The sequence below is a fragment of the Ostrea edulis genome, chromosome 2 (genome assembly GCF_947568905.1).
Source record: "Ostrea edulis chromosome 2, xbOstEdul1.1, whole genome shotgun sequence".
NCBI classification, from domain to species: Eukaryota; Metazoa; Mollusca; class Bivalvia; order Ostreida; family Ostreidae; genus Ostrea; species Ostrea edulis.
Window position 1 is genome coordinate 82160192 of NC_079165.1, and position 12359 is coordinate 82172550.

At 32.3% G+C, this 12359-nt stretch overlaps 1 protein-coding gene across 1 annotated transcript; it reads left to right on the forward strand.

Annotated features, from left to right (window-relative positions):
• The first annotated feature begins 982 nt into the window (after positions 1-982).
• Positions 983-11176, forward strand: LOC125682012 (uncharacterized). Its single transcript, XM_048922384.2, has 9 exons — positions 983-1199; positions 3467-3641; positions 3789-3892; positions 5214-5342; positions 5434-5610; positions 6468-6577; positions 10231-10351; positions 10489-10924; positions 11064-11176. Exons 1-8 carry the CDS (start codon positions 1145-1147, stop codon positions 10521-10523), a joined length of 906 nt encoding a protein of 301 aa, XP_048778341.2. The 5' UTR covers positions 983-1144; the 3' UTR covers positions 10524-10924; positions 11064-11176.
• Positions 11177-12359: the final 1183 nt, after the last annotated feature.

Genomic DNA, 12359 nt, shown 5'->3' on the forward strand with positions numbered 1-12359 from the left:
GAATAAAAAACAGGGCCACGATAGGAATAAAATAATTTTTTTTTAGAAAAGGATGGCATTGGAGATAAAAACGGGCTGGCGGTGGAGGAAACATGGTCGCAATGTAGATAAAAACAGGATGGGGGTGTGGAACAAAGAGGGTCGTGAAAGAGGGAACCACGATCGCTGAGAGTGGGAGGGGGTAAAACCAAGTTTTATGATGAGGATATTCTGTGTCGGTATATATATAGCAAAATCATGTAAGATTTAAACCATAATTTATAAAATGTTCAGGGGTGCCACTTTGCATCAAGATCCGAGATAAAAAAAAAATATTTTGAAGATAAGAAGTGAAAGGCTGAAGGAAAACAACGGAATTCTTTTCTTTTCATTTTTAGAAGTAGGCGTGTATTTGTTTCCAGTTTCAATGGCACTTGCTAGTATGATTTCTTAAAAAAGAGATCTTGGTTCGTAACTAGATTTTCGAGGAGGCAGGGCCACGTGGTAGACATTTATAAAATTCATCGCCATTTGTACATTTAAAAAAATCCCCATTTCAATGTTGCAGGAACATTAAAGGTCTAGGCCGTTTTGGTCTACAGTGTAAATGTCGCATAGTCTCATACTAAAACATTACATTTATTTCACAGATAGTATAAAATTGGAAATATTTGAATCTGGCACATTCATTACTATTCAGTAATCTGTAAATATTGTAAAAAAAAAAATATATTTATTCGGTATATACATACATACAAACATACATACATAAATACCAAAGATAACCCATGAAAGCTCGAAAGCTTATTTCCAATGGGGTTGGAAATATTTGAAAGTGACACATTGATTTCTTTATACTGAATGTTAGTAGTTTTCTTTAATGCAGAAGCGTCACCGGTTTGAAGGTATGTGAAGGTTTTGAAATGGGCGTGTTTATTGTCTTACAAATATTTTGAAATATGATTCTTTCACTGTAATTGTATACAATGCACAAGCGACAGAACGCGTGGGTAATTTACAAGAGATAATCTAAATGTTTAAAAGAAAGAAATTGCCCGTCATGAAAGATATTAGATTTCCAGTACACAGAAAATACAAAGAAATGCGTGTCTGAGAAAATTAGTCAATATAAAAAACCAATTAGAATAGACAGCACCGAGTTCTCATGTCTTCAACACTTATTTGGTTGCTGACTTTATTTTTCGTGTTCCGAAAGGCTTGTAAGTATGCTACTTTCTTTGGTTGTTGGTCAAGACACGTGGGTCTTTAAAAAGTTGAGAGGGGCTCGACTGTCTCAACGCAGTTTTCAAGTTAGCCTGTTTTAAAAATGTAAGGTTTGTCTCTCGCACATACTATCGATTATGACGTACATTGTGTTCAGCGTAAATCAGCTAAGTGTTTAAGCTTAAAAAATCTAGTGGATTCATATGTGTATTATTGTGTACATATCAAAAATTTTGTGCATATTTCGAGTATACAAATTCTAATTAATGTTTTGTTTTACACAAGTTCATTTTTTTAACATTAGAGGTACGTATTCCGATCAAAGCAGTATCTTACCGTTGAACTGATATTTTCGTGGAAATCAATTACTAGAAGTATCTCTCTAAATTAAGAATGGAATATTCGGAGACAACCTGACTTTTAAGGAAGCATTTTGTAACATTATTGGTAAGACTGTGTGTAGCCTGGTACGGATCAGTCCATGCTCTCTCTCATTAACTTTGGTAAGATTTCACTGATTTCAGTTAACTCGATTGCTATCCACTGTATTATAGTGCTAGAGGTTCCGAGTTCGACCCCTAAGAGAAGTACATCCCCGCTTGAATTTTACTTACTTCTTGCTACATGTATCATCTAGATTCCGTTTGTTACCTGACGTCAGCAGGAGACATTGAACTTTAAATTTCGAAAACGATAGCAGTAATATTTTGTGATGAAAGCTTTCGTTGCTAAAATTTAGAAGATAGTATTTGGGGTATCATGCGCAAGTTATCGTTTATCATAATGTTACAGTCCCGTGGGGATCCGGGTTAGAACAGATCCTCAGTACACTTTGCCTGTCGTAAGAGGTGACTAAATGGGGCGGTCCTTCGTATGAGAACAAAAAAAAAAAAAAAACCAACCCCCAAAAAACCAAAAACCAAGGCCCCGTGTCACAGCAGGTATCACAGCACGTTAAAGATTTCCCCCTTGCTCAAAGGCCGTAAGCGCCGAGCAAAGGCCTAAATTTTGCAGCCCTTCACCGGCAATATAAATGACGTCTCAATATGAGTTTAAAATTCTCGAGCGGAACGTTAAACAATATACAACCAACCAACATACGATCATATATTACATAGTGACCCAGTGGCGGATCTAGAGAGGGTATGGTAGGTGTAACCCAACTCCTTTTTGGCAGAATATTTTTAGGAAAAGGTCATATTTTGCCATGTTTTGGGCCTTTACCCCTTCCCGACCTTTTGGAGCGAAAAAGGTATACACTTGGATGTCAGGCCCCCTTTGAATCTGCCCCTATTGACCCAAACCTTTTAATATAAAAACAATAGGAATCACCGTTACATGTCATTCATGGGGAATCTCCGTGAGAAGTTATATTGTTAAAGCTCAGTAGTATAGGAACCATTTCTTGCCACACAATCACCTTGACCTTTGATTTTATAACCTAGAAAAACTCCAATAAGAATAACCATATTAGATATTACCTGGTTACCTGGAAACATTTTCTTCTTATATTTGACCCAGTTACATTGACAGATTAGGGGTCATCTTTAAGCTATGAAGATTCTGTAAAGTTTTATTGATAAGTTTCATACAATATTTGAGATGTTTCGTGGAAACCGTTTCTTACACTTTGTGGCCTAACTCCATGACCATAAAGTGTAAATAAACTGAAGACAATTGTTCAAATTGATCTACTCCATATTGCTAATAATGATTGTGATGATGAAATAAAATAATGTCAAGATTAGTTTTGTTTAGTCTAGATATGATAAAAAAAAAAAAAATCATTTTTGTGTGATAATAACAAATCAAAGATCTATACTTTGATTTCTGAAGTCTTTTCTCAGTTTGCTATAAAGAAGTCTGATGAATTTGACCTTAGGAATTTTGCCTAAAATGTGATAGGGAACAAGAAAGAAAAAAAACGTTTTAGCTGTCGATGTTAAAAATGTTTCTTCTTCTTCTAATTTTGATAATTTTACAGATTTAAGATCTTATGTCATTCTTTCATTTAATTGTTATATTGTTGCATTCCTCTTCTTACCCTTGTAAAGCGCCTTAGAGTAATTTATTTTATATAAGGCGCTATATAAATTTCCAAAATTTAAACCGTATCTTGATATATGTACCGAGAGACAAATTCAAACCAACATTCCCGCTTATGCTGAAGCAGGGAACACCCCCATCTCCCAAACTATTTATTGTATTACCTCACTTGTCGACAATGACCTTAGATAAATCAGCTGACTCTGTAATTTTGCAGGTGCGTGTGTTCTACCCTCTGAATGGGATGGTTTAATGTATGACAGTCGTAAAGGAGATGTGATGTTAAACCATGCCGCCTCCAATGTCCAATCAGGTTGGAATCTGACGTCATATTCGTCTACTGTGACATCATGGACATGCGTAGAGCATTCAGGAGACGTATATCTATTCAGGTATATAGTTTCATTTTTGCAATAGACGTCACTATTTCTGCAACTGGCGTATTTTTTTTTTTTTTTTTTGCACTCGTGTAACATGTGACACATTCACTATGTTTTAAGATGATGCAATTACCATTATTTTCATGTAATTTATTTTAGTGGCGATCAAGGAATTGATGTGTTCGGAGCTTTACACGCAGGATATCTCTGTTTGAACGTGACCGAGATAACAGAAAAGTCATTTTACTATCAAATAATCGCAGGTACTACCACTTCATTTTTCATTGCAAATAATGTACTGTCCAAAAAATAAGCGAGGTTTAAATGTTATATATACATGCATACTCTCACGTCGTCCGTATACCGGTATTGGGTTAACGAAGGTAGTGTGGGTGAACATGTGGATCTGTTAAACTATCAACCACTATATTAGTTACAACACCAAATTTTAAAGGTCTACCACTGGGCTAGTTACAACATTTATTTACATTTTAAGGTATTCAATGTATAATGACAATATTTCATATCTAATAAATGGATGGTGGAATATTTGTAATTATGGTATCATTTTGAAGGGTTCATCAAATAAAAATAATCCACCATAGGAATTTTCAAAAAAAAAATTTCTGCCTGATTTATTTCACCTAAAATTTAACATTGAAGTATATGGGGAAAGCATGTTTTGTTACAATATTTTTAAAATAAAATATTTTTTCAAAATTATCTCTTGGTAAAAAGTTACATACACTTTCTTTTTATGAAAATATGAAATAAAATTAATCATTGACCACACACATTTTTAGAAAATTAGATTTTTCTTATTTTTACAATGGGCAGACAACTCTTCCAAAAAGTCTTAAGTGCAAAAAGGACAGATTCTAATCATTTACCAGTCATGTGAATTTCATCTGCTTCACTTTCACCATTATTTAACAATAAACTTTTATGTTGATCTAAATCCTTTAAAATTGTTCATTATCCTTTCATTATACATGGAATACCTTAAATTTAGACACGAAAAAGATATAGTCTTCTCGACATTTTCTGTCGCATTATGCTGTAAAAACAATTTTATACAACTCAGGCATATTGTTATTCAGCTCATGGGATGGGCAACATAATTTATACAAAAGCTTTATAGACAGAAAATATGCAAAATATCGTCACAGAACATTTTTCTGAAGATGTCAAATCTTTTTGTCGAATTATAAAAAGCTTCATCGTTTCTCTTTTTCGAGTTACTTCCCTTAACAAACCTTCATATAGGCCATCCGTTTTGTTTTCACTGTAAAATTATTTCACTTTTAACAATCAGCTGAACAAGGAAGCATTTTTTATTTGTTACTTGATAGCCTTTGGTTTAATGACAACTATGAGAAATGAAAACAAGTATGGTCTGAACACCTTTTTCTTCTGGTGTCTTATCATTTTAGCAACTTTAATGTAACCTACATTAGGTTAAGTTAATACTACAGGATGGATGAATTTAATGGTTTATATATTGCCTGCCACTCAAGAGCAATGATGAAATGTAAAAAATAAAAATTCTGGTATGTCAAACCATTTTTTCCTCCATCCCTTCAGATGAACAGGTGAATGCTGGCAATGAGCGTGCTATTGTTGTGCCTACTGGGACCATTGTAACCATAGCTAATCATTGCTCTGCTAATAACACACCCGGTGCCGAGGAGTTCCACGTAATCCTTAAACCAGGTACGTTCAGAGTAGAACAAATAATATTAAATCGGAATAGAAATAACTTGCCAATGAAAGAAACATTTAACATAGTGTTTTTGTCCCGCAGGCAATTTGACAGCCACCAAACAGTATTGTGCCGATCCATTTCTGGGAACGTTTACGTATTCGCATAACACGGGCAGTACTGAAACCTGTGGTTCCAATTCGCAGGTGGATGTTTGTGAAGACAGGACTACCATGAAGTTTAACTACAGTCTCTGTTCAACAGAACAAGGATTCTCACGTATGTGTCTGTCCTCCTCCATTCTGAATTGTGGATCTCCCTCATACCTGGATATTCTATTGAACATAGATGTTTAGGAAAACTAATAAGTCATCTTTATGACAAGCGGGATGACTTCAGCTTTTCCATCGTCAACTTCACATATTTATGTAGCAATCGTCCATTACCACCTGCATATTGCGTTTATGTCTCTTAGCTGATTCGATACGCAAGATCATGTCCTGTGTATGATCAGTTTTTAATTCGAGGCAGGCTACTGACAAATAAGTTGATTTTACAGGTGTTTCAACACTTGTTTAAAATCAGTATTTCGCAAATTCTATGATTGTTATAGCAATCTGATTTACAGATACAATCTGTCGTTAGATCATATGCTGTCTTACGTTTTTCATCCTGTTTAGTCGTTCGTTACATACTAATTTTAACTACTGATTATTCCGCTTATCTGATCAAAGTATAGGGCTTATGGCGGGTGTAACCGGTCGACAGGGGTCCTAGGCACCTGATCCCATCTCTGAAGTGTCCAGAGGCTCGTGTTTGCCCTTGATTCTGTATTCTTTTTAGGAATGGTTAGATTGACCACTGTTCGTTATCCTCACTTTTCATCAAGATACTATCCTGCTGATTTTGAGTAATTCCAAGTCTGATCAAGTGTAGAAACTAGTTAAGGTGAAATTATTGTAATATATTATTGAAAATTTAAGAATTCCTTGTTTTAATTCTCGAATCAATGAATCCATGTATTTAACAATTACTCTTTATTTCATACATTCTTTTGATAAAGTACTTTTAAAAAACCTAAAAATAGAAAAATGTTTAGAGAGAGTTCTATTGGATATGTTTTGTTTGTCCCGCAGAGGAAGGAATTTTGTACTGTGTCTACTACACACAGAGCGGTTCCGTTTATTACAACCTGGTCATTAATCCTGGAACGCTAGGTGCAGGTCATCAGCGATTTACCTGTTATGTAAGTATATCTTAATTACTAATATACATAAAGGTATGTCTCGATAACTAATATACATATAGGTGTATCTCAATAACTAATATACATATAGGTGTATCTCGATAACTTATATACATATAGGTGTATCTCAATAACTAATATAGGTGTATTTCAATAACTAATGTACAAATAGGTAGATCTCTATAACTAACATACATATAGGTGTATCTCAATAAACTAATATACATATAGGTGTATCTCAATAAACTAATATACATATAGGTATGTCTCCATAACTGGTATACATATAGGTATATCTCAATAACTAATGTACATATAGGTATATCTCAATAAACTAATATACATATAGGTGTATCTCGATAACTAATGTACATATAGATGTATCTCAATAACTAATATACATATAGGTGTACCTCAATAACTAATGTACAAATAGGTGTATCTCAATAACTAATGTACATATTGGTATATCTCAATAACTTATATACATATAGGTGTACCTCAATAAACTAATATACATATAGGTGTATCTCAATAAACTAATATATATATATAGGTGTATCTCAATAAACTAATATACATATAGGTGTATCTCAATAACTAATGTACATATAGGTATATCTCAATAACTAAGGTACATATAGGTGTATCTCAATAACTAATGTACAAATAGGTGTATCTCAATAACTAATGTACAAATAGGTGTATCTCAATAACTAATATACATATATTGATTGATTGTATCTTGCTTAACGTCTCACTCGAGAATTTTTCACTCACAATGAGACGTCACCAAGACCGTTGAAGGGCTTCAAATTTAGGCCTATGCTCGGCGCTTACGGCCATTGAGCAGTGAGGGTTCTTTATCGCGCCACACCTACTGTGACAAGGGTCATCCGTTTTTAAGGTCATCTCCGAGGACCTCTGACATTCACATCTGATGCTGAGCGTTTGGCGATGGAACTGTCACTACCTGTTCTAACGACTTAGGTATGTCGCGGCCGGGATTCAAACCCCGGGCCTTCCACATGCGGGGTGAACGCCCTAACCTCTCAGCCACCGCGGCGGTTAGGTGTATCTCAATAACTAAGATACAATGTATATATAGGTGTATCTCTATAACTACCATACATATAGGTGTATCTCAATAACTAATATACATATAGGTGTATCTCAATAACTAATAAACATATAGGTGTATCTCAATAACTAATGTACATATAGGTGTATCTCAATAACTAATATACATATAGGTGTATCTCTATAACTAATATACATTTAGGTATATCTCAATAACTAATGTACATATAGGTGTATCTCAATAACTAATGTACATATAGGTGTATCTCAATAACTAACATACATAATTATAGGTGTATCTCAATAACTAATATACATATAAGTATATCTCAATAATTAATGTATATATAGGTGTATCTCAATAACTAATATACATATAGGTATATCTCAATAACTAATGTACAAATAGATATATCTCAATAACTAATATACATATAGGTGTATCTCAATAACTAATATACATATAGGTATATCTCAATAACTAATGTACATATAGGTATATCTCAATAACTAATATACATATAGGTGTATCTCAATAACTAATATACAAATAGGTGTATTTCAATAACTAATATACAAATAGGTGTATCTCAATAACTAATGTACAAATAGGTATATCTCAATAACTAATGTACAAATAGGTGTATCTCAATAACTAATATACAAATAGGTATATCTCAATAACTAATGTACAAATAGGTGTATCTCAATAACTAATATACAAATAGGTATATCTCAATAACTAATGTACAAATAGGTGTATCTCTATAACTAATATACATATAGGTATATCTCAATAACTAATGTACAAATAGGTGTATTTCAATAAACTAATATACATATAGGTATATCTTAATAGCTAATGTACATATAGGTGTATCTCAATAACTAATGTACAAATAGGTGTATCTCTATAACTAATATACATATAGGTATATCTCAATAACTAATGTACATATAGGTATATCTTAATAGCTAATGTACATATAGGTGTATCTCAATAAACTAATATACATATAGGTGTATCACAATAACTAATATACAAATAGGTGTATCTCAATAACTAATATACAAATAGGTGTATCTCAATAACTAATATACAAATAGGTGTATCTCAATAACTAATATACAAATAGGTGTATTTCAATAACTAATATACAAATAGGTATATCTCAATAACTAATGTACAAATAGGTGTATCTCAATAACTAATGTACATATAGGTGTACCTTAATAAACTAATATACATATAGGTGTATCTCAATAACTAATGTACATATAGGTATATCTCAATAACTTATATACATATAGGTGTATCTCAATAAACTAATATACATATAGGTAGATCTCTATAACTAACATACATATAGGTGTATCTCAATAAACTAATATAGGTGTATCTCAATAAACTAATATACATATAGGTAGATCTCTATATTTAATATACATATAGGTGTATCTCAATGACTAATGTACAAATACGTGTATCTCAATATCTAATATATATATATATATAGGTGTATCTCAATAACTAATATACATATAGGTTATCTCAATAACTAATATACAAATAGGTGTATCTCAATAACTAATATACAAATAGGTGTATCTCAATAACTAATGTACAAATAGGTATATCTCAATAACTAATGTACATATAGGTGTACCTTAATAAACTAATATACATATAGGTGTATCTCCATAGCTAATATACATATAGGTAGATCTCTATAACTAACATACATATAGGTGTATCTCAATAAACTAATATACATATAGGTGTATCTCAATAAACTAATATACATATAGGTAGATCTCTATATTTAATATACATATAGGTGTATCTCAATGACTAATGTACAAATACGTGTATCTCAATATCTAATATATATATATATAGGTGTATCTCAATGACTAATATACATATAGGTGTATCGCAATAACTAATTTACAAATAGGTGTATCTCAATATCTAATATACATGTAGATGTATTTCACTAAATAATATGCATATAGGTATGATAGTTAGTATATCTCAGTAACTGATATACATATAGGTGTATCTCAATAACTAAAATACACATAGTTGTATCCTAGTAAGTAATATAAATATAGGTATATCTCAATAATTTATATATATATATATGGTGTGTGTGTGTGTGTGTGTGTGTGTGTGTGTGTGTGTGTGAATAACTCAATGGCTAATGTAATCATACATTTTTAACACATACGACAACGTCAATGACTCATACACTTATACAGTCATCTCAGTAACTCATATATACTTGTGCATTTACTTCTATAATTTATTTATTTAGACATGCACCACTATAACTGATATACTTAACTATTTAGGCGTTTATCTCATTAACGCTTATACTTATTCGTGTATATCTCAATATTCCTCAGTTGTTTCATTGTGATTTGATAGATGAATTGCAAATTTTTTACATGCAAGTTTGAGTCGGTATAATGTTCATAATGTATGCTGTAGTCGTACGCTTACCCAGCTCTAAATCATAAATTTGCTTTCGCAGTACTATAGTGTAATATAGACTATTTTGCTACTGAAGGCGGTGGCATCGAATGGGGGACAGGTGTTTGCCAGCGACGATGCCGGAAGTTGTGCTAAAGGTCAAAATCCGTACAATAAGACTACAGACGGCAGCGGGATACTGGTTATGCAACCATTAGGTAAATGGAACCTAAGATAATAGAAGTGTAGACATTTTCATACGTTATCTATACAAATTGTCTGATGTAGAATTTTTTACCTGCAACAAACTGTATATAATTTCTGGTAAAATTGGTTTGTATTTTGTACTTTTCAGTTTTATGCCGTAAGTATGACCAAAATCAATATTGACATTAATTTTTATGTCATGAAAATATCTTTTTTAAAAATAAATTATATATTCCATTGATTTGATTAAATCGGGTCAACGGTATTAAGCAACACATTCATTATTTGATATACAATTTGATGTTAAGCTTTCATAATATCAACAACGACAACAGCTGAATCGACAACACAAACACTGACGACAACAGATTTCACCGGAAATGAAACTACACTCTCCTCCATTGTGACACCGAGCCCGACCTTAACGGATTCACCGAATTCTAACCAGACTACCACAATAGCGGCCTCAGTCACAGTGTCTTTACTTCTGCTTCTCGTACTCACAGCAGGTGTATTGTTTTGTCTAAAGAAAGATTGGAGGAGAAAAGTTTTCAAGGCTTGCAAAAATAAAATCAAAGACGAAGGTGCGTAGTCAGATGTATTTTGATTTTCATATTAAGATTCAGATGAGAGAAAAAAATCTGAAAACAGGAAAATCTACATTCATTTCATTGTTTGATGAATAATGAAAATTTGATCATATGTACGTTTTTTGTTTAAAAGGTAAGAAAGAATACCAAGATAATAACAACGCATGGGAGATAACCAATCAAAAATCAAACTCGGATAAAACTTCAATGGACAAAGCGACCAGTGGTGATAATGTACAAGAAAAATCTGATAGGAGTGAAAGTGTTCATGAACCTACCAAAGTAGATAGCGAAGAACCTAAAACTGAACAAGACGACTTTCTCCTCATTGGTTCTGACATTCTTATTGGAGCGCCACCTGTTAACCAAACACGGGGTTATACCACAGACAGAAAAGAAACCGCAATCGACAAACAGAATGTTGAAATCAATGGCTTTGTTGTCCGGAATGTTAAAAACATCCCTACAGAAGAAGACCAGTACTCTAGCTCATTTGAGTTCGATTCTTCAGACGACGAATAGGTTAGCGACACCATTTGTTTACTTCTCCATCTATGCCATGTACAAGAGCTGACTATATAGTTTCTTCTGATCCAGTTTGTTTGTTTTGATTTTTGTTCGTTTGTTTGTTATCATTTTGTTAATAGAATAAAATCAACCTCATTTGTAAAATGACTATCAGACACTAACATGCAATCAACATAATGCGTATTTATGCGCAATAAAACATGAATTAGAATATGTACTGTCAATAAAACATGAATTAGAATAGGTACTGTCAATAAAACATGAATTAGAATAGGTAATGTCAATAAAACATGAATTAGAATAGGTACCGTCAATAAAACATGAATTAGAATATGTACTGTCAATACAACATGAATTAGAATATGTACTGTCAATAAAACATGAATTAGAATAGGTACTATCAATAAAACATGAGTTAGAATATGTACTGTCAATAAAACATAAATTAGAATATGTACTGTCAATAAAACATGAATTAGAATATGTACTGTCAATACAACATGAATTAGAATATGTACTGTCAATACAACATGAATTAGAATATGTACTGTCTATAAAACATGAATTAGAATATGTACTGTCAATACAGCATGAATTAGAATATGTACTGTCAATAAAACATGAATTACAATATGTACTGTCAATAAAACATGAATTAGAATATGTACTGTCAATAAAACATGAATTAGAATATGTACTGTCAATACAACATGAATTAGAATATGTACTGTCTATAAAACATGAATTAGAATATGTACTGTCAATACAACATGAATTAGAATATGTACTGTCAATAAAACATGAATTACAATATGTACTGTCAATAAAACATGAATTAGAATATGTACTGTCAATACAACATGAATTAGAATATGTACTGTCTATAAAACATGAATTAGAA

Coding starts and splice junctions, on each gene's coding strand:
- LOC125682012 (XM_048922384.2), top strand. CDS start 1,145: ATGTCTTCAACACTTATTTGGTTGCTGACTTTATTTTTCGTGTTCCGA. Junction 1,200..3,466: donor TTTCGTGTTCCGAAAGGCTT/GTAAGTATGCTA, acceptor GTAATTTTGCAG/GTGCGTGTGTTCTACCCTCT. Junction 6,578..10,230: donor ATCAGCGATTTACCTGTTAT/GTAAGTATATCT, acceptor TTGCTACTGAAG/GCGGTGGCATCGAATGGGGG.